Source organism: Ambystoma mexicanum, chromosome 13, assembly GCF_040938575.1.
Source record: "Ambystoma mexicanum isolate Mex_15411 chromosome 13, UKY_AmexF1_1, whole genome shotgun sequence".
Lineage (NCBI taxonomy): Eukaryota > Metazoa > Chordata > Amphibia > Caudata > Ambystomatidae > Ambystoma > Ambystoma mexicanum.
The window spans coordinates 681,172,538-681,198,745 of record NC_090938.1 but is presented as its reverse complement, the minus strand read 5'-3'; the positions used below and the strand labels follow the sequence as shown (position 1 = coordinate 681,198,745).

General features: G+C 49.2%; 1 protein-coding gene across 2 annotated transcripts in view; it reads left to right on the top strand.

Moving 5' to 3' along the window:
- Nucleotides 1–26,208, top strand: part of FBXL20 (F-box and leucine rich repeat protein 20) — an 867,163-nt gene that overhangs the window by 624,563 nt on the left and 216,392 nt on the right. For both annotated transcript variants that reach the window (XR_011283101.1, XM_069634719.1), the window contains exon 7: nt 1,478–1,573. Coding sequence is in view for 1 of the 2 variants with exons in the window: in XM_069634719.1 (XP_069490820.1) it covers nt 1,478–1,573 (96 nt within the window). In the remaining variant the exon portion in view is untranslated. The remainder of the gene's footprint in view (nt 1–1,477; nt 1,574–26,208) is intronic.

The window sequence follows — 26,208 nt, the reverse complement described above, 5'->3', positions numbered from 1 at the left end:
CGACAAGAGGTCCGAGGCCCTGGAAATACTGCAAGAGGGCGAGGTAGCGTCGGACCACGCCATAACGGTGGCAACCGATATTGCCGATACCGGGTTCCGCCAGCTGGGCAACAGTGTTTGCCTACGACGACGGGGTTGGCTCCGGGCGATCGACTTCCGTCAGGACGTCCAGACCAGGGTGTTGGACATGCCGTTCGACGGCAGCAACTTGTTCGGGAAGGCGGTGGATGAATCCCTCCAAGCCATAAAAACGGACACGGAGACGGCTCGCGCCCTAGGAGCTCTTCAGCAACGACGGCCCTTTCGGAGCTCCGGAGGCAGACAGGGTGCCTCCAAGGGATCCAGCGGTGGCTCGTCGTCCTACCGCCAGGCAGCTCGCTCCTCGTCTCAGGAGGCCTACAGAGGTCGCGGCAAGCAGGGAGCGCCGGGCTGCCGTCGGCAAGTTGGCCAGGGTGGCAAGGCCACCACCTCCAAGGAAGTTTGTGTCGTGGAAGACCGCATTCCTGGTGGCCATTACCTCCGCACGACGAGTGGGAGAGATCCAGGCCCTATCCTGCAAACCACCGTACTTGACTTTCCATGCCTCGAGGGTGGTGCTTAGGACGCACCCCTCCTTTATGCCAAAGGTGCTGTCGGACTTCCATCTTAACGAGCCCTTGGTGTTACCTGTTTTCTTCCCGTCTCCTTTGTCGCCGGCCGCGAGGACTTTGCACTCGCTGGATGTGGCTAGAGCGCTGAAGTTCTACGTGGACCGCACGAAGAGTTTCCGGAGGACATCACAGCTGTTCATGAAATTTGGACCTGTGAATCAAGGGAAGGCTCTCTCGAAGTCTTCCTTTTCCAGATGGCTCTCCGGCTGCATCATGCACTGCCACCGGTTGGCTAACCGACCGCTGCCAGGCCGTCCGAGAGCCCATTCGACCAGAGAGATCGCTGCTACTATGGCGTTTTTATCTGGTGTGCCCCTGCTGGACATCTGCAGGGCTGCTACGTGGAGGTCGACGCACACCTTCACGAGATTCTACTGCGTCGATCGGGATTCCAGGGAGGAGTCCAGGGTCGGCCAAGCAGTGCTGCGCAACCTGTTCGCCTAAGGTGAGCCTGGTGAGGAGGTAAGAGATGCTTAGAAACGAAACTGATAATGATTTTTTTCTTTACCGAGGATTCCCAGCCTGACGACGGGGAATATTCATGAGCATGTGAATCCATGCCAGACCCATGCTGGAGAACAACAGTTACAGGTAAGTAACTTGTTCCTTATAAATTAAATTTACAAAATGAAGGTTACTTTGGGGATTCAATGTTAAATGTTCAGCAGGGGTTCAGGTATAAATGTGCCTGGATGTGGAAGAGTTTCATAGGAAGTTGTGGCAGAGAAATGCTTTGTGTATTCATGGGTCAGCAAGTCATGGATTTTTTTTGGACATTCCTCTAATCTGCAAAATTAGGTTTTAACATAAGAATTTATCTTTTCCAGAACATGTGCTAGTCTCAGCAAGTTTTGCTCTAAATTGAGACAGCTGGATCTGGCCTCTTGCACGTCTGTCTCCAACATGTCTCTGAAAGCACTGAGGTAAGGCTTTAACCATACCACAGTATACACCCTTTTATTAAAACCAGAGGTGAGGCTCACTGCATGTATGCATCAGACATGTTCCTGGAACCAGTAATGTGAAGTTTGCTGCATCTCTGTATCAATATGCCTGTTGGAGCAAGAGTTCCGTAGCCCTCTGCTGAGGGATGTAAAGTAATGTTCATGTTAAAGGATATTTATACTGCACACTATCACCACCAGAGTGGTCGTCTGGCGCTCTGGTGGATCTTAAAGGAAAGCAGGGTAGGGTGGGTTGGTGAAGCTGAGCAGGAACGTAGCAAGAGAGTTGTGATGTGCCGTTGGCAGCCTCAGTTGGGTTAACACAGTTTGCTGAGTTTAGGTGTGCTTTCTGGTTGGTAGCAGTCATATGCTGTTGTGCGAGGCTATGTGTGGTTTGTTTTGTTGTTGCGATGTAGTGAACTGCATGCGGTTTGTTCTGCTTTATAGGTATGGTTCAGAAGAGCCGGGTTTCTGAATAAAAAAAGGGAACGATTCTCTATAGTGGTACCTGTGGCAGAAAAATTTGGCTTAACTCTAGGGAGGGAGGAAGGCTGGTTGTGAAGTTCAGTTAATCCCCCACAGTTACACCCTTGGTTTAAAAGATAATTGTTGGGGGAAGAATGCCATTTTTGGGTGTTTTGCCATCTTTTATGGTACCCATAAACTTTTTGCCTTTTCCCCCTTTGGTTTCTAGGATCTCACTGCTTTTTGTAGTCCAAGAGGCTTCCACTTAAGTCCCACTACCACTGCAACCTTAATGTATGGTCCTATGGTAGCTCATATAGATAACAGGACAGGGGTGCATTATAAGTACCACATTTTGTCAGAAGGGTGACTAGATCACCCTACATTAGTTTAATGAGTAGGCTGGTGGCATCTTAAGTTTTGTCTTCACCGGGTGTGCAAGCAGATTTGCTTCATTAGTTGCCCAATGTTTCTTATTGGTAGTGTGACAAATCCTTGGATGTCGTCCCTTCTCCCTGAAGGGGAGCCGCTTCCTATGGGCAGGGAGGTTAGGCCTTTACCCCATTGTCCCCCTGGGGGTGGTACTCAATGGGAGGACCTCATGAAGAGAGACTCCCCCTCTAGGGATAAGGAGGTCCATCCAAGGGAAACTCAGTATGCCAACCCTCCATCACCTACACCCACCACCTCCTATCCCCTCACACAACTCCCTGTAGCCCACACCGCTGGTTCTGTAGCATTAATAACTCGGATTAACTGGGACGAAGAAGAGTAGGGATGACTTCAGGAAGATTCCCTTGGAATGTACTGGGACAAGGAGAACATGCGGAGCAATGAACACTACATAAACCTAGTATTGCTAGACTCGAGATGAACTGGCTTCGAATCAATGACATCGAACAAGTCACCCAGCCACTTTACTTACGTGTGCCTCTGACCTTTGGACGATTCCCTTGATTCTACATGTATCACACTATCGACCCCACTACTGTATTTATCTTGTATATTGTACCCCCTGGATTGTTTTGTATTGTATGCATTGTAATGACCTTCATGTTGTAACTAAGATTCAAATATTCTTGTAACTGCTGTGCCCGGCTACCTGAGGGTTTGGTGCGCATTACCAAATAAATAAACAAACAAAACAGAAGGAGGACTTACCAAAGCGTCTAGCCCTCCTTGGAGGAACCACAATTGTGAAAGCAGTAGGCCCAGGAAGAGGAAGCAGATCGGGATGCATAGGAGGGAGCAGAGAGATCTGAAGCCTGTCCAAACAAGAGGGACAGTACGGCAAGCTACCAGACGGAAGCTTCAGGCGTTGGGGACCAGAGAGAGGGTTGAGAAGCCAAGCCACCAAACTCCTGATGGGACTAGCAGAGAAATTCAAAACTGGTCAGCTGGGACACCCTAGCCGAATTGTGGGAATCCAAGGGAAAGGGAAACCTCTTCCTTGTCACAGAATTAGCAGAAAGACTGGAGTAAGATAAAGGCAGAAGCCCATCCAACCGAGATTACCAGGATCATACTTGGCAGGTTAGTGAACCAAGTTGATCCAAGCCAGGGGAAGTTTCATTCCCCTTGCCATTGTGATGTATCAGGGTCCTCATGGGTACGTAGTCAATAAGACATCAGAAGTAATCCAAGAAAGAACATATATCATGCAAGAAGTAACGCTATTCATTACAGCTAGGTAAGCACACGTCAAACAGCACAGTGGAACAGAACTGGTTGATGGGAGCTGACAACACTGCCCACTGCGATCAGATATTTTATACAGTTAAAAGATTATTTGCATACTCGAGAGCAGTTGCGATTAATGTTGCAAAATATTAGACATCCTACTAAGCTGATTGATGGGACCACGTCCGTCCCCTACAGGTAGACATATGTTAATCAACGACGATTGGAATAGGCAATTTTGACCCCTCTGTTAATCACCTCCCCTGTGATGCCACATTCTTCCCTGTTAGGCCCCAAGAATTACCCTTTTGTTTTATTCGTAATATGAAATTGTGCTGCTGACCTTCAGGACTTTAATCTTGCCATTGGTCACCACACATAGGACAAGATATGAGACAGCTGAGTCTGTGTAAAGGGTGACATGCACACGGCATCTGACCAGTGAGGTGTCTCACGGACATCCGCAAGAGCACAATGTACTTGCTGCCTTTCAGGGACACAAAACTCACCTTCTGATTGGCTCCTTCCCTTACGTGCCCCTTGTCCCACATCCTTCTTCCCAAGCCCACCTGCCGAAGGGCAATTTGAAACAGCTGACCACACTGCGTCAGTTCCTCCCTGAATGTGTTTTGGAGTTTTATTTCTCCCTGGTCGCAAACCCGTGCCCGAGAGCCTTGCTCTCCGACCTTGTTTTTATCTGTTGGCCATTGTTCCCAGTAGCTGCTGTGTACTGGGAACAGTCAGCTGGCATCATTCTTCCCGCTCCCCAGTTATCGCGAGTGCTCATGCAATTTTGTTTGCCTGTCATGCAAGGCCTGTCAGTGTTATACCCACGTGATTTACTTGGCTGTGATTCTCGTATTGGTGGTTAGGGGTGCCCCCTTGTATTAGGTTACCCTAGTTATCTCGTCCTCATATCCCACACTCCCCCCATCTGGTCCCCGGACTTTTTGAGCTGCAGGTGTGACTTAAACACATTTATTATAGCTGTCAATGATATATTGATCTAAGGGTGACGTACCCGACTCCCATTACTCCTGCAGCTGGTAGTTATGCACCTTTACTGCCTTCACCCCTTCAATCGATCTATTGAGCAACAATCTTTTCCCCACCATTTCCTTGCTTACTGTTTTGGGCATCCTTAACCTTGTTACCCTGTCCATGTCCTCTCCTCCTTCATACACCTCCAATGTTCTCACCCATCTGAGGAACATTCTACCCAGAATGCATCATTGTCCTCTGCATTTGTTGTTGGCACTGCAAAGACCACCTGCTCTTGCTCATCACCATCATTCATTCCAGGACACTGTACCTCTTTTCCTCTGCCCTCCATTCCCCCATCAGTAGCAGACCTAGAACTAATTATTTTTCTGCTACAATTAGTCTGTTTAGAATAAACTGTCCTGCACAGAAGGCAACTAGCATCAAAACAAGCAGGGGACCAGTCACCTTAAACACCACAGTCCGCCACTCCGGTACCCAGGCAAACGGCGCATCTGGCCAACTTTTGGATGCAGTATTGTGCGTCTCTTTAGTCATCTTCTCTTGAAGTGTGCACATTTCCTCGACTGCCTCAGTCAGCATTCCCTTTGCGGCATCGTTGGCGGGTATTACCGTGCAGTAGGTACTGCCAATTTTGTGGCAGACGCCAGCTTCCATGGCTGTCAACATGTCCGGGACAAATCTATTTTGAAGTGCTACCAGGCGTAGGGTACACAGTTATTCTCTTACCGCATTCAATTCCTTTTAATGTTGCTTTAGCTAGTTGTAGCATTTCGTACCTGGTGATTTGTAGCCACTTGGCATTAGTGGCTGCTTGCATCCCAGGCAGAATCATTGAGGTAAAGACGACACAGCCTTGCTGAACAGCCTGAAGTGGTGTGGGATTGCTAACAGATTTTTTGTGTAATTGCTGCTTCTTTTGCTTCTATTCTTGGTGTTTTCCTGTCCTCCCTGTGCCCTTTGCTTTTTCGCCATCTTCCTTTGTTGCAATGCCCATTGATCGTTGAAGGGTAATAGATCTGCTTGAGGCACGACCAATGCAGGGCTGTGGAGCGTGACCAGGGAGCACACGTCTCCCCAGTCTGGAGACAGCTGGGCATGTACTCTTGATCTGCAGGTCCACCAATGATCCATCACTGCCACTGTCCCACTCTTGCAGTGCGGGGATGCTCATCCTCTCGCTGCCAATGTTCACCCCCACTATGGTCATCTCTGTAAACCCTGAAACAAAGAGAATCTTGTAAGAGGCTTTATGTGAACTTGTTGATGTTGCATCTCTCCAAATCAACGCACTGATATAGTTATTCCATACTGCTCGACATCTGTCATTTCTTTTTCTCACCACATATACCTCAAATGCCACCATTCCCTCTGCTCGACATTGTACCAATCCCCCCCCACCCCCAATTCGAAACACTGAACCCCTTATTCTCATCAGGGGTCTGGTCTGGCACCATGGGACATTGTGTCCCGTCAAATTTTTACAGTGTGTTCTGCTGTGGGTCGTGAACAACTGTTTCACCCCTCTTTGCCCCATGTGTTACATATTCTAGTAATATGTGCTTGGTGGCTTCATCTTTGGACACACTCTCCAGTTGTATATAATTATCAGCGAATACTTCTTCCCCCTTATCTATCCAATGAACAGTTACCGTTCTTCCCTGAAACAGCCCACGAGTCTTGCATAGAGACGGGTGCATTATGCACCCCTCTTTCCCTGGAGTTACCTCTCGGGGCAGGAATCGCTTGTGTGTTCCTGTAACATGTAGGATTAGAGCACACATATAGCAGGTGCCATTAGCCCTCTCTTGCCCCACTTGTTTCATTTGCGTGTGTACTCCTAATGTGGCCCTTGACCATGCAGCACTCGGCAACCAAGCATTTCATCTGTGGCTCACCCGTGAGCCCGGACACCCCTCCCCACCGCATTTACTCCCTCTGCCCTTTTCATTGCTGCACTTGCATGTTCTGAATACTTACAAGGTATAGTAGGTTCATCCTTCCTCCTTTTCCCTCCACTGCTCTTATTAATTATTTTGTTATGTTCCTGGATGCTGTGTTCTGTCCCCTGCACCTCACCTGATCGTCTCATAAAATGTCTACGCTGAATATGCGTCTTCTGGTTTGTACGCTTTTTTTATTTTCTTTAGGCATGTTGCCAGACTCTTTATGCAATAGAATCCATTAGAGAGAAAAAGCAGAAATATGCAAAACAATTCTACTACTATCCATGACACACCTTTTTTAATATTTCCTTACACCCTCCCCCCACCCACAACTGTATGCACGTTTTCTTCCTCTTCTAGAGGCCTTCTGTGAAGTCTTATAACAGAAAAAAGTGTTAGCGATAGCAGCGTTAAAGTTGGTCTCCTCTCTTCCTCTTTGGAGGGGGCTATGCTGTTGTCTCTGCAAATGTCAGACACATGGATCCATGCTTTTCTGTCTTTGATCTTGACTGCTGTAAGCATCGAACACTACTTTGTAGGAGCCGTTGAGCCTAGCCTCTCGCTGGGATAGAGGGGCGTTGCTTGCGGAAACTTGTCCTCGTTGTAACGCTCACCTGACTCCCACGGAGGCGCTGGCCTGGTTCGCGCTGCTGTGACCTCTTCTAAGGTGATGCGCAGGGTTCGGAAGACGGACTGGACCGGGCCCCCAAATCTGGCTTGTCTGGCTCGCAGAAGTATCCTTCTGTAGGCGAAAATAGGGGATTAACTGTCTGCGGGGTAATGCAATCGGCCTCCCACTTTCCCCTCAGACCCTCCTCGAAACCCTTCTGTGATTCCTCGTAGCGTCTCACCTTAGGGTCTGGAAGGACGAGCTCTCCATCCTGCTTCTGATGCAGGGGCGCGTTGGTATCCAGTTACTTCACTGGATTTTCGGATTGGTGAGAACCAAACTTGCTTGGCTTCCAGGTAAGTTTTTTGATAAGAGGTTCCCCTTGTGTCCATGCATTAATGTACTAATGCTAGTGTCTTTTTCCCCATAGGGGCCGGGGTACGGAATGCCGGGGAACAGGCACCGACCCGAGATGAGAGGTGAAATCCTTGTAGAAATCAGGTAAGTCTTTAATGAGCGTTTTTTGGTAATGTCTTTTCATTCGCTCATAAACACTGATGTCTTTTTTTCCCCTTAGGGGCCGGGGTCCGGAAATGCCAGGATGCGGATCGGACCCGAAATGAAGAGGGAATGAATCGACAGGTAAGTCTTAACATGGAGATTTAGCTTTCCTTATTCCCTTCTCTCTCTCACCTTTTTGTTCTGGTCTTTTCTCCCTAGGCGCTGGGGCGTGACTGCGAATCCGGATGATCGCTGCTGAACATGGAGGCGCCCTGTAAAGGTGAGTGGAATGCGGCGCTGCAGCGATCGACACAATGAGCTTTTAAATAAGTCTTCCTTTTCAGGATTGTCGGTGAGATGTCTCCGGGATGCGGATTTAGCAGGTAAGGACTTTTCCTTCTTCTGTTCTCCTTCTCTTCCTTTGCAGGTGATCCAGGATGCTGGCAGGCGTGGCAGAAGTCAGGATGCAGGAGCAGACACGGTGAGCGTCCAGCTGCTAGATGCAGAACAACGCGAAGCACGTGTGGCTGTTCGGGTGGGGTTTAAATAGCCTTGGAAGAAGTTCCAGGTATGTATCCTTCCTCCAATCAGGTATGTATCCTTCCCCGACCACGCCTGGATGGTAAATTAGTCCCACAGGTAAAGTAGTTCCTTTCAGGCTTCAAGGAGGCCGGGATCCTGCAGCATGGTCTGCATCAGGTAAGTGCACCCAAGCACTCCCATAATGAGCCTGGCGCCTATGGCGCCAGGACTGATGTCTTTTATGAGCCTGGCGCCATAGGCGCCAGGACACTGTCCAAAGGGCCCCTATATGGGGTTGCTGGGTCCTTCCTTGGGGACTGGATGTCCGCTTTCGGGGACGCAGGGCTTGAACCGGCTCCCCGGGAGCGGGCATCATGACAGCACTCCCCCCCCCCCCCCCCCCCCCACCCCAAGGCCCCTCCCAAGGTTGTTCCCTTCGGGGGTTTTGATTTGTCTGGGAAGAGTCGGTGGAATTTCCTGACTAATCGAGGTGCATGCACATGGTCGCTGGGTTCCTACGACCTCTCCTGAGGTCTGTACCCCTTCCAATCAATTAGGTAGAACAGTTTTGACCTAAACATTTTTGAGTCTAAAATGTTCTTCACTTCGAATTCGGGCTCCCCATCTATTAGAATACGTTCTGGAGGTTTGAGTAGTCGGGTTCCGGGTACCACTGGTTTCAGAAGTGACACATGAAAAACAGGGTGAATTTGCATACTAGCTGGTAAATCAAGTTTAACAGCCACTGGGTTAATTATTGCCGTAATAGAATAAGGTCCCAGATATTTTGGGTTAAATGTTCGAGGCCCTTTGAGTGGTAAATGTCTGGTAGCTAACCACACTTGATCCCCAATCTGATACGGAGGTGCTTCACTCCGATGACTATCAGCATTCTCCTTGTATTTTCTCTTGGCTTGTTGTAAATGCGTAGTTGCCTCTTTGAAGGCTTGGGTAATTGTAGAATGCAGATGTTCTACTGCAGGCATTCCGAGGTTCTGAGGTGAGTCAAGGTTTGAGGTTCGAGGGTGATGCCCAAACAAAGTATAAAAAGGACTGTGGCCAGTTCCAGAGTGTACCGAATTATTATATGCGTATTCGGCTATCAAAAGAATGTCTTTCCAGTTGCTTTCAGATTGCTGTAACATACACCGTAAGTATTGCTCAAGGGTCTGATTTGTCCTCTCGGTCTGACCATCGGTCTGAGGGTGGTGACTGGTCGATAATCTTACGTAGATCTGCGCCATTTGACAACATTTGCGCCAGAAGTGGGAAATGAATTGGCTTCCCCGGTCAGAGATTAGCATAGATGGGAATCCATGTAGCCCAACAATATTTTCAAGGAATTCTTTGGCTAGGACAGAAGCTGAAGGTAAACCTTTCAAAGGAATAAAGTGGGCCATTTTGGAAAACAAATCCACAATTACCAGAATAGTATTGTACCCCGAACAAGGAGGCAGGTCCGTAATAAAATCCATTGATAGGGTGTGCCAGGGTGCTGGCGGTATGTCTAGAGGTTGAAGGAGACCGGCTGGTCTTTTCTTTTGACTTTTAATTTGGGCGCAAACACCACAGGACATCACAAAAGATTTAACATCTTTTCGCCAAGAGGGCCACCAAAATTGTCGTTTCACCTTTTCCTCTGTCTTGGCAATACCGGGGTATCCCTCTATTAATGTATCATGATAACCGGAAATAACTAGTTCGTGTAATTCCTTATGTGGCAGGAATAAGTGTCCTTGGAAATAAGGTAAACCATTATCTATGGTAAAGTCTGATCCCTTTTGTATCCAATCCTGTAAGGTTGTAGGGTCCAGGAGTTTCACTCTGGCTTGAATGACTTCAAGCGTCTGTAACGAAGTCATGCCTAGAATCCTCTGTTCGGGAATTATTGGTACTGGTTCTGAGTTTGTATCAGATTCTCCCATTCCAATTCGGGATAAGGCGTCTGCTTTGCCATTCTTGCAGCCAGGTCGATAGGTAATCACGAAATCAAATTCAGCGAAAAACAAAGCCCATCGGAGCTGCCGTGATGACTGAGCCTTGGCGGTTTTCAAATACTGTAGATTCCGGTGATCAGTGATCACTGTGATGGTATGTCGAGCGCCAAGCAGATAATGCCGCCAGGCTTTAAAAGTGGACTTAATGGCTAACAGTTCTTTGTCCGTGATTGCATAATTAACCTCGGGTGCCGAGAATTTTCTGGACCAAAATACTACGGGATGCAGTTGGTTGGTTTCGGGATCTCTTTGGGACAGGACAGCTCCCATGGCTAGGCTGGATGCGTCAGTTTCGACGACATAAGGGAGATCTGGACGCAGGTGTTTCAATATAGGTGCGGAGGTGAACTTAGCTTTTAAATCCTGAAAGGCCTGCTCGGCTTCTTCAGACCATTCAAAACGTTTATTTTTCCTCAAGAGTGCAGTAATGGGTTGTACCGCGCGTGAAAATTCCGGGATAAACCTGCAATAGAAATTGGCAAAGCCGAGCATGCTTTTTTTTTTTTTTTCCAAAGTATTTTATTGGTTTTATGATAAAAGTGAGATAATACAAACTTATGGATTAAGGTAAACAAAAGGAAAAACAACTTAAACAACAGTAGTCTTCGTGTGATGTAACATGTGGGGTTCGAGATGGTGGTTCAGTCCAGGGTATGACTTCTCAGGGAGTGGAGGGGAACAGTTTCAGGGGACATCTGCATAGTGTTGATAGGAACCTGTTACTACAAAACACTGCAGGTGTTCAGGGGGGCTTATGGTCCGCGTCGAAGTGCATGTCCATCAGAAGAGCCTTCCAGGCGACCAGGGTGCCGCTTGTGTCGTCCCCACTGGATGTAGTTCCTTCCTGCCAGGCTCTGGTTTCTGCAGCTGTCCATCTCGCCATTTCGTTTAACCAACGTTCGTGCCTGGGGCCTGCGGGTGTCTTCCAGGCCATCGCTATGGTCCTTTTAACAAGTATACATGAAATGTCCATTAGCTTCACAAGGTGTTTGAGTTTGCTTGGTCTGGGGTATGTACGCAGTAGGCATTCTCCGGGTGACCGTTCATATCTCTCCATTCCGGCGTCTCTACAGGACTGCTTGGCTTTTGACCAGAGTGTCATCGCTTTAGTGCAGGTCCAGAACATGTGAATCATGTCTGCCCTGTCGTTCCCGCACCATGGGCACACCGGTGGGACCTTCGCGTTGAACGAGGCAATTCTGTGGGGAGTCATGTAGGTTCGGTAAAGGACATTCAGCTGTATTTGGCCAAATCTGGAGTTTCTTGACACTTTCTTCGGGAATATTAATGCTCTTTCCCATTCTTTATCAGTGAGTGGGGCTACGAGGTCCGCTTCCCATTTTGCCCTCAGCGCCGCTCCCTTAGGGTTAGGTTTATCGATGAGCTTGTTGTACAACCTGGAGACCGGTCTCCAACCATCGGAGAGGTCATACATTTCCTGTAGTAGAGGGTCAGAGGTAGGTTCCTCTGGCCAGGAGTGCCACTGCTTCTTGGCGGTTTGTTTGAGCCTATGGTACCAGAGGAACTGGCCTTTGGATAGTCCTTCGATATCTTGTATCGATTCAAAGTCCCTGAACACTCCATCTTCAAACACGTCTCCCCATGTATATATTGCAGCTTCCTCCCACCTCCTTGCTATGGTAAGGTCTGCCTCCGTTTTGCACACATCTGCCATCATGGGATGGTCTGGAGAGTACGGGTGTTGCACCTTCCTAATGTAGCAAGTCCTGGCCCATATCTGTCTGCCAAGCTCCACAACTAAAGGGGTTTCCGGGGAGCGGCAAAGGGGGTTCCATAGGGTTTCCTTGGGAATTAAGTTGGTGTGAGGTTGCTTCAGTAGCCCCAGTTCAGCTGAAGGTTCGTCTGACAGCCACCTCGTGATGTGACTGAGCTGGGCAGCCAGGTAATAGAGCTGGAGATCTGGAAGTTTTATTCCACCTTCTTTATGCGGCAGGGTTAGTGTAGCTAGTGACAGTTTGTGCCTGTGGGGTCCCCACAAAAAGTCCTTAATGATGGCCTCCAATTTCTTGAAGAAGGGAGGCCGTACGTAGTGGCAAATGTTCACAAAGAAATACAAGAAGCGGGGGAGGATTATCATCCTGACAATCGCCGCTCTCCCCACCATTGCCAGTGGGAGTTTGGACCAGAATTTTATAGATCGCCGGAGGTTGGTGACAGCGACTTCTGTGTTGTGCTCATGTGTGAGCTGTGGGGTGTGGCTAACATCAATCCCCAAGTACCTGAACTTCTCGGGTTGCCATTTTATCCCTATACTTGGGAGGTCTTCTGCTAAAACGTCTCTCAATCTGGCCAGGGGGAATGCTGAGGATTTGTGTCTGCTAAATTGGATTCCAGAGTATCTCGCGTAGTTGTCGAGTACCTCCAGTGTTGTCGGTGCATTGATCTCGGGGTCTTTTAAATACAGGAGAACGTCATCTGCGTACAATGATATTATGTTATAAACGTTGCCCACCTTGATGCCGGCATCAAAGAGCTGTTGACGGAAGTATATGGCAATCGGTTCCAGTCCCAATATGTACAACATGGGCGAAAGTGGGCATCCTTGTCTCGTGCCCCTCTGTATTTCCCAAGGTTCTGAGACTATTCCGCCTGTCTTGACCCTGGCCACTGGGGAGTTGTAGAGAACCTGGACCCATCTGATGAAGCCATTTCCGAAGCCAAAAGCCTGCAAGGCCTCCACCAGCCACTCCCAGTAGATGGAGTCGAAGGCCTTAATGGCGTCAAGCGACAATATCGCTAGGTCTTCCTCAGAATCGTGAGTTTCGGCCATGATGTGTTGAAGCCTCCTCAAATTAGCTGTGGTGTTGCGCCCTGGAACAAATCCGTTCTGATCTTCGTGGATTATAGACCCTACCACTCAAGCAAGTCTGCTGGCCAGTATTGAGGTGAGTATCTTGCTATCGTAGTTGACCATGGCCAGGGGTCGATATGAGTCGCAATCAGTGGGCGGTTTGTGGGGCTTGAGCATGGGGATGATTATAGTTTCTCTCATGGTGTTGGGGAGGATCCCGTTTGCGTAAGCTTCCTGGTAGACTTCGTGTAGGATGGGGGTGAGGATGGGCTTGTATGCTTTATAAAATTCCCGTGTGAGTCCGTCGCTGCCAGGGGTCTTGCTGGTAGCGAGCGACCTGATGGCCCATCTTACATCGTCGAGAGTGATTTCCATGTCCAGTTCAGTTCTCTGTTCGCTGGATATTTGGGGTAGGCCAATCTCTTCCAGGGTATCTAATATTTCTGTGGTGGGGATCTGGGCTTCATGAGCGTATAGTTTTGAGTAGAACTCAGCAAATGCTTTGTTGATCCCCATCTGTGTCCTGTGGGATGCACCTTCCGTGTCTATTATTTCCGTTGGTAGGTGTTTAGGGTGCTCTCTTCTGCACAACCAGGCCAACAGCCTACCTGGTTTGTCTGATTCCCTGTGGGATCGAGCGATGTACGTGGCAAAGTCCAATTTTTCCAGCCTGTCCCAGGAGAGCTGACATTTTTCTCGGGCTGCTTTCAGTTTCGTTTCGACCTCTGGGGAGGCGTCAGGAGTGGACTCTAGACGAGTGATCTCTGATTCTTGGGCCTCAAGTGACGTCTTTAGTTGCCTGCGGGTGCCACCAGCTCTTGATATGATTTCTCCTCTGGTAACCACCTTCATGGCTTCCCACAGTGTGCTCCAAGTGGACACGGATCCTTTGTTGATTTCGACGTACTCCTCTAGTCTCTCGGCAAGGTCTTCTCTGAACTGTGAGTCCTCTAATGTCGCGGAAGGCATTCTCCACATGGGGATCGGGGGGTCTGGGTCCCCTCTGCCGCCATTGCATGGTTAACGGAGAGTGATCGGAGATAGATCTCCCCAGGTACTCTGTGGCTATCGCCAGCGGGACCTGGTCCCGATCAATGAACAAATAATTATTCTTGTGTAGACGCTGTGTGGGGCTGAGTAATGCAAGTAGATCCTGTCAGCTGGGTGTTGTATCCTCCAGATGTCCACTAGATTGAGTTGGTCCAGTGTCTCCGCCATAGTACGGGTTGCGGGATTGCTTGATTGGGGGGGAGGGAGTGATCTGTCCATAGTTGTATCCATGACACAATTAAAATCTCCTCCCCATATGAAGGTTCGGCCTCGGTGATGTGCCAGCTTGGGACTCAGTGTACTGAGGTAAGACGGGATTCCATGTTGTGGGAAGTATGTGTTAGCCAAGCAGATCGGGGTCTGTTCTATAGTTCCCCACATTATTACGTATCTTCCGTCCTTATCAGATTCACATCCGTGTAACTGGAAAGGCACATTCGGGTTTATCCATATTAGCACACCCCTTGCGTATTTGGAGTATGGGGATCCCCTCACAGTCCCTTCCCATCGGTCTGCCAATTTGGACAGAGCGTCCTCGGTGAGGTGCGTCTCCTGTAACATCGCAATCGAGACTTTCTTCCTCCTCAGATAAGACTGTATGCGGTTCCTCCTGAGGTACGAGCCCATTCCCCTTACGTTCCATGTCATCACATTGAGTTGTGATGCCATTGGTTCAGTGTTCTGGGTTTGGCGTGAGGGACAATTACGGTGGCCTGGTGCGGCATCAAAGCGTGGTTGGTAAGCTGTAGGCGATGGACCTCTGATTCGTCAATTCCTGGAGCATATCTTGTGACCATCTCGATATTTTCAAGCATCAGTGGGACGAAGACTATGAAACTAACTAAACTAATAACATAACTCAAACTGGTGCGCCCAGCGACTACAACTCTGTCGCGGTGCTCAGGCGCTCCCGCACCGTCTAAACCCATCCGGGAATCGGGCGCGAGTTGGGTCGGGCAAAAAAGACCGAACTAGCCCGGTTAGATCTTCCGCTGGGGGTGGGGCTGCTGTGAGGCGGCGAGGCCGAACGAGGGTCGTTTCCATACGATATACTGTTAATTGGATTACCTTCTTGGGTCCGGCTGTTTATGCTTCATATGTGGGTGGTGCGGAGGGTCCCTGGGGTCCAGTTTTCCTCCCCCGGGGTTCAGTCTTCCTCTCCTGGGTTGTCCCCACCGTCGGCAAGATTATTGTCCTCTAGCCACATATTGGCTGCTTCCGGGTTTTCGAGAAATATTGCTCGCCCTTTGTGGATGACTTTCAGGCGGGACGGGTACAGCAACCTGTATTTAAGGTTCAGTTGGCGAAGCCTTGCTTTAATCGGAACAAACGAGTTCCTCTCCCTCTGCACTTTCTGGGTATAGTCAGGGTATATGGAAATCTTCGAGTCGCCCTGTACGATAGGGCCTGTTTCCCTGGAGTATCTTAATATAGTTTCTGTCTTGGAAATTTAGTATCTTGGCTATTATTGGCTGTGGATGTGAGCCGGGGGGAGGTCGTTTCTGGAGGGACCTGTGGGCCCTCTCCACCGCAAATCCCTGGGTCAACTTGCCGGCCCCAATCTCCTGTAGCAGCAGGGTTTCAACATAGGACGTAGTGTTCAGGCCTTCATTCCCCTCCGGGATACCCAGGATCCTGATGTTCGCCCGTCTAGCCCGACCTTCGGCTTCCTCTGCCCTTTCTTCTAGGAATGCGACCTTCCTTTTCAGGTTCGAGACTTCGGATTGTAGGGCTGCTGTGGCCCCAGACTTTTCCTCTGTAGATTTCTCCATGGCCGTCACCCTCTCCGTTAAGTTGCGGGCATCTTGGCGAATGAGTTGTATGTCTATTTTGAACTCATCTATCTTGGAGTCTATATGAGTCTTTAATGAGGCAATAGCGTCCATTATCTGGGAGTGATTATCATTGGGCTCCGTCTCGTGCGAGCGAATGATTTCGGTGGAGCCAGCCCTGGCTTGGGTGGGAGTCTTTGCCCGGGCTGAGACAAAGGAGTCCATGGTGGCAGCTCTGGTTTTGTTTTTAGCGGCCATGTTAGAGGCGCAATAGCGGTTGCCCTGGAGCCCTGAAACTGGTGGGGTAGGAGTCAGGGCCGCTCGCTTATGTGGCCTGGAATGGAGTTCTAGAGTGGGCTGTGCCCTGAAAGATTATTATTGTCAGTGGTTAGGAGCTGTCCGGGGCGCAGCGCTCTGGAGTAATGTACCTTGGCGCCTATGTCGCTGCCCCTGGACTCAGGGGTGATAGTGTTGGAGCGCTTAGGGCAGGAGTTGTCACCTCTTGGTGTGTGAGTCCAATTGGGTGGCCCAGCCGCGGAGATAATGCAGGCTGTGGTTGGGGAGAGCAACAGGGGCCGCACTCACAGTTGTTCCGTGGCTTGACGCACCTCGTTTCCCAGGGCTCCGCCGCCGCAGCTTTCCGAGTCGTTTCTGGTTTCTGAGCCGGAATCCGATCCTTTGGGTAAGGTGGCGTATCACAGTGACCCAGCAGCTGTTGCTCCTCCGGCTCTGCTTCCTGGCGGCGGCCTCGTTGTAGATGGATGTGGGCCGGGGGGGCAGAGGCTGGTGATGCCTCCGCATGATCCCGTCCTCTGGATGTGTGCCGTGCTTATTTTTGGTAGGTCGCCGGCGGAGGGGAGGAAGAACGAGAGTCTGGAATGTTCCGCGGTCGGGCGTTGCGTGGAGACCCTCACCGCCGTCTCCGGGATGTGTTTTGTGCCGCGGTGGAGCTCCGGGGATTCAGCGGCTCTCGCTGTGCGAGACTCCGGCACGTAGTGCCGACTGGAGCCGTCCGGCGTGGTGAGGGGGGAGAAGGGCGAGGGTCTGGTGCCGACCACAGTCGGATATTGCAAGGAGGCCAGCTCCGCTGTGGTACTCCTCCTCAGTGTTTCCAGCCGAATGTGCTGGCGGGGTACTCCGCACGGAGGCCCCGCTAAGCTGTGTGGGGCGCCATCTTGGATCCAGGCGCGGCAGGGGGAGGGAGCGCGTTCCAAGACCTGCGCTGCCGTCCAGGGGGCCGGAGAATCCGACCTCTCGAGCAGGTTTTGTGCGGGATCGCCTCACGCACCGCTGCATACTTCTCAGCGGGCTGCTGTCCCGCTTAAGCCGGAGAAAAAAGATTCGGAAACGGCGTCTCGGCCGGAGCTCGGCGAATCAGCCTCTGCTCGCCATCGGCTCCAGGCCACGCCCCCCCAAAGCCGAGCATGCTTTGAACCCCTTTTACAGAGCTAGGTGATGGCCATTTGAGGATGGCATCCACTTTTCTTGAGTCCATTCGGACTCCTTTGGGTGTCTGGATGAAACCTAGAAACTCGACTTCTGTGGTATGGAAAACGCATTTCTCCAATTTAGCAAATAGTTTGTGTTGGCGCAGTTTTTCAAGTACTGCCCTGACGTGTTTTCTGTGATCAGATTCCGAAGAGGAGTACACCAGAATGTCATCGATATATACGACAACACAAACATCGATGAGTTCCCGAAGGACATCATTCATGAAGTATTGGAAGGCAGCCGGCGCGTTACACAATCCGAAAGGCATCACCTGGTACTCGAATAATCCGTATTTAGTACGGAAGGCAGTTTTCCATTCGTCGCCTTCTTTAACTCGTACCAGATAAGCCCCCCGGAGATCTAACTTGGTGTATATGCAAGCGTCCTTCACCTGGTCAAGGAGTTCAGGGATCAGAGGCAGAGGATAACGGTTTTTAACCGTTATCTGGTTCAATGCGTGGTAATCGATACAAGTTCTAAGGTCGCCTTCTTTTTTGGGCACGAAGAACAAAGCCGAGGATGCCGGGGACTTTGACGGGCAAATAAAACCATTAGCTAGGTATTGATCCAAATATTGTCTCAAATGCAGATTCTCAGGTTCTGTAAGGGCATAAATCCTGCTACAAGGGGGTTGTGCACCGGGCACCAGATCGATTTGGCAATCGTACGATCTGTGAGGAGGTAACGTGTTGGCCTGTTCCTTTTGGAAGACGTCCTGAAAGTCTTGGTATTCCAGAGGTAGTTGCATGGAGGCAGAGGTTACAGATGCTAGATTAATCTTCAGGTTTTCTGGGTAGCAGGTTTGTGTACAATCCGGGAAGGTTATTCTCTTAACTCGCCAATCAATTCAAGGATTATGTGTCTCTAACCAAGGGATTCCAAGAATAACCTGAAACTGTGGAGCCTTGATTACATCAAACACAAAACCCTCCCGATGGCAGTCGGGACCAATAAGAGTCACCTCAGTAGTGGAATGTGTTACCGGTCCAGAGGCAATTTCAGTTCCATCGACTGTGGTGATGACATCTTTGCTGGTTTTAGGACGGAGAGGGAGGTTAATCCTAGAGACCAATTCACGATCCACATAGTTTCCAATAGCCCCACTATCGATGTATGCCTTTATTGCATGCAACCGCTTAGGCTGTTCTGGATCTACGAGAACCATTGGCACAATGAAATGCAAGGTCTGAGAGTTAGTTTTCAAGCTCGGCAAGCGGACCCCTACACTTGTCGGGCGGAGTCGTTTCCCGAAACAGAGTCTTCATGGTTTTTATCAGCGGCTCCTACCGCCTTTCGGGGCGGTTTTGCCAGGCAATCTCGTAGAAAGTGTCCAGAATTCCTACAATAAAGACATAATTTTAACTGCTGCCTCCTTTCACATTCCTTTTGAGTTAAGGGTCCTTTAACCCCTCCAATTTGCATAGGCTCAGAGACATCAACTCCCTTGGGATTAGCATGGGTCTTGACCAACACCCGGGTCTCAAACCTGGACCGATCTGCTTTTCTGTTTTGAAGTCTGTGATCCAATTGGACCACTAAGTCTATATACTCTGTGCATTCTTGGGGCGGATTTACAACTTGGGCCAAGACATCTTTAAGTTCTCTGCGTAGGTCGATAAAACAACGTGACTCTTTTATCCTCTGGCCATCCCGTTTCCACAATTAGTCTATTAAAGGTTGCAATATAGGATAGGAGGTCCTGATTGCCCTGTCGCAGGGATAGAAGTTCGTCATCCAGAGCCTGCCCCTGAGAGTGTCGAGCAAATAACCTTTCCATGCTTGCTTGAAACCTTTGAAAATCACAGAGAATCGGGTCGTCTTGAGTAACCAGTGGAACTGACCAATCGGCAGTTCAGCCGCTGAGATATGACAATACAAAGGCTACCTTGGTCTGATCATTAGGGAAGGCCCCAGGTCTGCATAGGAAGTGCAAACGACACTGATTCATAAATACGGCGAATCGTTTGGGGTCCCCAGCAAAGCCAGCGGCATGTTTCCACGTAGATTAATCTGCACAGGTTTACTGGAAACCACAGGAGCGGGCTTCCCTCCGGAACCAGGTAGAGGAGTTTGCCCAGCTTGACCTTGCAAAAGCTGTCTGGCCAGGTCATCAGTTCTTTCCTTTGATATTATTAATTCCCTCCTGAGGGCATTAGTCTCTTGACGAACGGCATGTACTTCGGCCCGTAATTCCCCCAGTAATTGGGCCAACTGATCAGTCTCAGAACTTTCCATAGCGCCTGGGTGGGAATTTGTAGGAAGGCTTCGCGTTCTGTAACGCTCACCTGACTCCCACGGAGGCGCTGGCCTGGTTCGCGCTGCTGTGACCTCTTCTAAGGTGATGCGCAGGGTTCGGAAGACGGACTGGACCGGGCCCCCAAATCTGGCTTGTCTGGCTCGCAGAAGTATCCTTCTGTAGGCGAAAATAGGGGATTAACTGTTTGCGGGGTAATGCAATCGGCCTCCCACTTTCCCCTCGCACCCTCCTCGAAACCCTTCTGTGATTCCTCGTAGCGTCTCACCTTAGGGTCTGGAAGGACGAGCTCTCCATCCTGCTTCTGATGCAGGGGTGCGTTGGTATCCAGTTACTTCACTGGATTTTCGGATTGGTGAGAACCAAACTTGCTTGGCTTCCAGGTAAGTTTTTTGATAAGAGGTTCCCCTTGTGTCCATGCATTAATGTACTAATGCTAGTGTCTTTTTCCCCCTTAGGGGCCGGGGTCCGGAAATGCCAGGATGCGGCGCGGACCCGAAATGAAGAGGGAATGAATCAACAGGTAAGTCTTAACATGGAGATTTAGCTTTCCTTATTCCCTTCTCTCTCTCACCTTTTGTTCTGGTCTTTTCCTCCCTAGGCGCTGGGGCGTGACTGCGAATCCGGATGATCGCTGCTGAACATGGAGGCGCCCTGTAAAGTCGGCGAGATGTCTCCGGGATGCGGATTTAGCAGGTAAGGACTTTTCCTTCTTCTGTTCTCTTCTTCTCTTCCTTTGCAGGTGATCCAGGATGCTGGCAGGCGTGGCAGAAGTCAGGATGCAGGAGCAGACACGGTGAGCGTCCAGCTGCTAGATGCAGAACAACGCGAAGCACGTGTGGCTGTTCGGGTGGGGTTTAAATAGCCTTGGAAGAAGTTCCAGGTATGTATCCTTCCTCCAATCAGGTATGTATCCTTCCCCGACCACGCCCGGATGGTAAATTAGTCCCACAGGTAAAGTAGTTCCTTTCAGGCTTCAAGGAGGCCGGGATCCTGCAGCATGGTCTGCATCAGGTAAGTGCACCCAAGCACTCCCATAATGAGCCTGGCGCCTATGGTGCCAGGACTGATGTCTTTTATGAGCCTGGCGCCATAGGCGCCAGGACACTGTCCAAAGGGCCCCTATATGGGGTTGCTGGGTCCTTCCTTGGGGACTGGATGACCGCTTTCGGGGACGCAGGGCTTGAACCGGCTCCCCGGGAGCGGGCATCATGACACTTGTTATGTGTACTTGTGGGTGTTTTCTTGGCCGGCCGAACCTGGCGAGACACGTAGTTCAAGTTCAATGCTTTAATACGTTCGGCCAAATGTGTAAAATTCTTCCTCCAGAGCCTGTGCTGTTGTGTTAGTGTCTGAAATTGTACATGCAGGAGAGGTAGGCACATGCATTCTCCTGACAGTAACAATTTCATTCTGAGTCAAATGATCCGCTCCAGGTGAGTTATGTATAGCAAAAATCGCCTAAGGAGGCAAAAAAAACAATTTTTTGCTCAGTTGTTCACTTTGCTAAGCATTCTTTAAGCAGGCTGTTTAGTCTCTCCACCACACCGTTTGCTTGCAGCCAGTACACTGTGCAAAGGTGGTGCTTTTATCCTGAGGAGGGCTGTAACCTCCTTAAATAGTTCATTTGCAAAAGTGTTGCCCATTATCTGACCTATGTTCATCACTTACTCCCCATCTTGAGAACACCTCCTGCACCAAAAATGTTGCTTCCGACTGTGTCATTATGAGCACAAGGTCCCGTTTCAAGCCAGCGTGAAAAAGGACAGACTACAACAAGCATGTACCCATAGGTGGGACATCTGTCTTGCATATTGACATAGTCCATATGAAGTCCCAGAAGGGCCCTTCCGTTTGTGGTAATGTTCCTTGCATTGTTTTCAATGTACAACCTGCTAAAAACCGTTGACACACCGTGCAATTCCTTGTGAACTCTGCTATTGTGGAGTTTGTGGATAAACCACCTCTCATTTCTTTCAGCTGCTATGTGTTTTTTGGGCGGGAAAATGTGTATGCTCCAATACTATCGCCAGTTTCCCTGTGATATTCTGTCTCCATATCAAATCTCTGGGCGAGAGAGAGCACCCCCTCTGTACCCATAAATCCTTCTCTTCCTGGGGAGCTTCCCTCTGCAGGTCAATTATCTGCACAATGGGTATTGCATTGAAGTGCTCTGTGTTCTTTGACCCTTTATTCCTCTTTTCCCCCTGCAAGCTTCATTGGCATCCTCCCTTACGCAGATGGGTAGAACCTAGTGTGCTCTAGCACGTTTGGGTGTTTGCATGTGCAGAATGGGATTACCATAATAAATGATCTCGGACCCAAATAACAGGACAGACTCAAAGAATATGGCAAAGTACTACTTTATTATCAGTTAAATAAAGTAGGGGAAACCTGGCGAACAACAAATCATAGTCCACACACACTACTACATTTCAGTTACACAAAGGCTTTATCCCTCTATGTACTTCAGCTATGACGTCGTCCTACGTGGCAAATAATAGAAACTATCGGGTGGAGTGGTTGCTTAGGGGAACATACATACTTATAGCTTATGTAGGTGTTAGTAACTTTATTGGCTGCCCTTTATCTGGCAGGCACACCTGGAACAACCTCAAACTACGTACAATGCAGATTAAAGCAGTATAACAGCCACGGATTGGCCCCTGCAACAATGTATGCTCACTTTTGCATAGGCCTTCATGATTAGTTGGCATTCTCTCCCAACCTTAGACATTTGACTCGTTCGCACGTAAGCAAAAGAAAACCCAGGTGCAGGGAACGTCAGACTACTGCCCCCTTGCCCAATTAGTTCACCATCTCATCAGCCAAGCCTTTAACCAAGGCTTCTTTGTACTTGACCTGGCTGGATTTTATCTTCTCTGGAACTTTACGGGGAGTTAAGGTACATTGTTCTCTTCATCTGGGGCTTATGAATAGGCCTTGTTTTCTGGTCTTGCATCACGTTTGAGGAGACCATGATTTTGTCCATTTCATATTTCTATTTAGTGCCATTTGATTCAATTATGTCGGGTGCCATTACCCTCTTCGCCCTTTGGAGACTTGGTTACTCCGTCTCACATATGCTTTCTTCATCTTTATTTGTCAATATTTGGAATTCACACATGTTCGCTCATTACTTAATCTAAGAGAAATGTGTCCTGCATACATTGCTTGTCCTTGTTGACTCCCTTTGTACCCTGCAGTTGCTTCTTGCTGTGGCATCTTTGATCACTGGCCAACAGCTATTCTTGGTGTGCAAATACCTTCTCCATCGTCTGTCAGCTATGCAGCCCTGGTCCCTCTCCTTCAAGCCTTTTGCTTACTAGTATTCAAAGCTAGCTGACTGTTTCAGATTCCTTTAGTCTTGCGCGGAGGTAGCACGAACACTTGCCTTCCCGTTGGGTCTTGGCACCTTTGAGGCTATGAGTAACCACAGGCCACCGCGACCCGACGGGGAAATAGGGTTAGGGTCCACGGTTTGGATGAGTAAGGGGAAGTTAGGATAACCGAGTAGAGGGTTAGGTCGAGGTTATGGATGGCAATGGGGATGGGGAAGGTGTTCTATACTGGTTCCCAGTGAGGTGCTGGTATCTCTGCCCATACACCTCTAATCACTCACACACTCTCTTCGACACTTGCTGTTCTGTACGCACCTTTCCTATGGTTTTCTCATAGAGCCCCTAATACTGCTTAGGTGCTGTCTCCTGCAGTTAACACAACATTACTTTCATGTTACACCTTATGCCTTGGTGCTGCCTCGTGCACCAGAATGACTTCATGTGGTATATTACACCCTGGTGCTGCCTCGTGCACCAACAACATTACCTCATGTTGCACAAAGATCATAGCATTCAATGCACAATAGTATTACATTTAGATTGCACTTAGCTTCGAGTTTGTAGTTCGCGCGACTCTCCCCTACGACCTGCTGTCCCCCGGGGTGTCAATCCGTGTTGATACGGAGCTCCGCTACAAAGAAAAGACAGAGTTTTGCGTAGCTGAAAGCGTGATCACAGCATAAACTAACATTAGCAGGGGTCCGCCTGCATATGCTAGCGATAAGTTTTCTACGACTACATATGCTTCATGTCAAAACCACGCTGCCGTTCTATCTTGCAGCAATGTAAGGCTAATAAGTGCTCCGGTCTCTGTCTACTGGTCTATGCGGTAACACCTTTGTTTTTCAGAACGTTGAAATCGCAATGCTGTGCAACTAGAAGCTCCCCTCCATTCCCACTGTTAATAAGGAGAGAGGTCTTATCTGGCACTGCGAGCGGATGCGCAGGTGGGGGGGGGACGGCCCCGCTGTTGGTAGCCTGCAGGAGCTCCCCCAGTTCCACGTCTGCCTCCTCCGATGCTCCGTAGCACAAGTAGGGGCTGTCGGCGTGGCGCGTGCATGTGCGCAAAGTCGAGCGTGGTCCTAGGAGTTCCAGAAGGCCTGTGTTCACGCGGGTCTTCTGGGTAGTGTAGTTTAATGTTTTCTTGACTGCCCTGAGTAGTTTTTCCTTTGTTCGAGGCTGCTTTCCTGCAGATTACACAAAGGAGGCTCCTCAAGTATGCAGGTCTTCCACTCATGTGACCTTTATATAAGCATTTACACTGCAATACATTGTTCAGAGCATGAATGTCCCCTTTGTTGCTGCTTGCCACTTGTTGGTTCCTGACACTGACGTCCATCGTTTCAACATGGCTGCATTACCCTTATTATGCCTTCTATTGCAGCAAGCTTCTATGCGACTAATCTAACTTGCGTTTCTGCATATATACACTTACTACTCATGTGGTTACTTATATACGTTTACTTTGCTTCTTCAGTTACATCCTCACTCTTTCAGTATTCTCATATCGTTTTGGTGCGTCATCTTCGATATTCAGCGGTGTCTGCAACGCTCCTGCTACCACTTAAATTCAAGGGTACATTTGGTATGGTTCTCAGCGTGCATAATGTGTCTCATACACTCTATGCAGTATTGGAATTATACCTGGTGTCATGCACAGTGCCTTTCATTTCAGCCAATATTTCTGAGGTGAGGGGGTGGGTTCTATCAGTGACGTATACATCTGATTCTCTACACTAGTGGTCCCTTAAGGCAGAGGGGCCGCTTCTTTTGCTGCATTGTTGGCTTGTTGTTCCCCTGGGAGATGAAGTCCTCTGTGTATGCGGTGCACTTCATTATCGCTACCTCTACGGGCAGTTTTAATGCTTCAGTTAGCTCATTTAACAATGCTGCATGTTGTACGGGGGACCCGTCGCTCCTTCTGAACCCCCTCGGTTCCCAGCGGCCCAAACCTGAATGCATGGTGGACGTGACGTAAGCAGAGTCTGAGAAAATGTTGCCTGTATGCACTTCCGTCCTGTTTAGTGCACTTAACATTGCTGCTAATTCCACTGCCTGCGCTGAGTAGTGTGATGGCAATCTCATTTAGGAGGCAATCCGAAATTCTCAGTTTCTATGATACACTACTGCGGCATCAGTGTGTCGTCCTGTGTTCGGGTTTACGCTTGAATACCTGCTAATGGAAACCATAGTCCCCCCCCTCCTCCCTCCCTCCATTTCCTCCTCCTTCACCTGGATGTTCCCTTCCATCCTGTCCATCTGTGCTGATAAATCGTGCATACTCTCCTGGCGCGGCAGCTATGAAAGTGGCTGGGTTTAAGACAAAACTGCAAACCTCAGTGGCTGGATTTGTCAGTGTAATCTCATACTCTGAAGCCCTCTATATGGTGAGAGTTGATTTGGACTTCTCCAAGATTGTAAGAAGTGTTCCACGTACAAAACCACTGGGAACCCCATGGTGATTGTTGCAGCCTTTTCTATGGCAAATGCTGCAGCTGCAAGTGCCTGCTAGCAGGGAAAATGTTCCAGCATCACTGGGTCTAGGAGAATGCTGTAATAGGCATTTGTGTCCCTGTGGTTTCTTCTGCGCGAGTACAGCTGTCATCTGTCTGAATGGGAGATAAAGTAGAATTTTTCCTTGTAATTTGGGGTTGCTAATACGGGCGCATGGGCCAATGAGTTTGGCAAAATTATTGTTAATTTCTGAAGTACATTTTATGGGTCTTTTCTCTTTCTGCGCTTCCTTTAGTGCCTGGCAGAGGGGCTTTGTGTACATGGATTAATCGAATACCCACGCCCTGCAATAATTACACAATCCCAGAAATTGCTGCATCTCTTGCCCTGAGCTGGGAGGTAGTGTTCTGTGAATTGCCTCTACTTTCTCTGGAGTTATCGTCTGCCCTTCTGTACTTGTAATCTGTCCCAGGTATGCTGCTACTTCCTGGCAATCTGTACCAGTATGCTATTTTTTGCTGGCAATACTGTAACTTTTCCTTTTCCACCTTGTATCCCTTGTCGGTCAGTAAAGTTGGGAGTATCGAGTGCCTTGCTCTGTTCCTCAGGCTCACTGTACACCAATAAGTCTACATACTGTAGCATTGTACTCGGCATTTGCAAATTGCTCAAGTGCGTCTGAATCAATTGGTTAAATATACTGAGGTATTTGCAGTA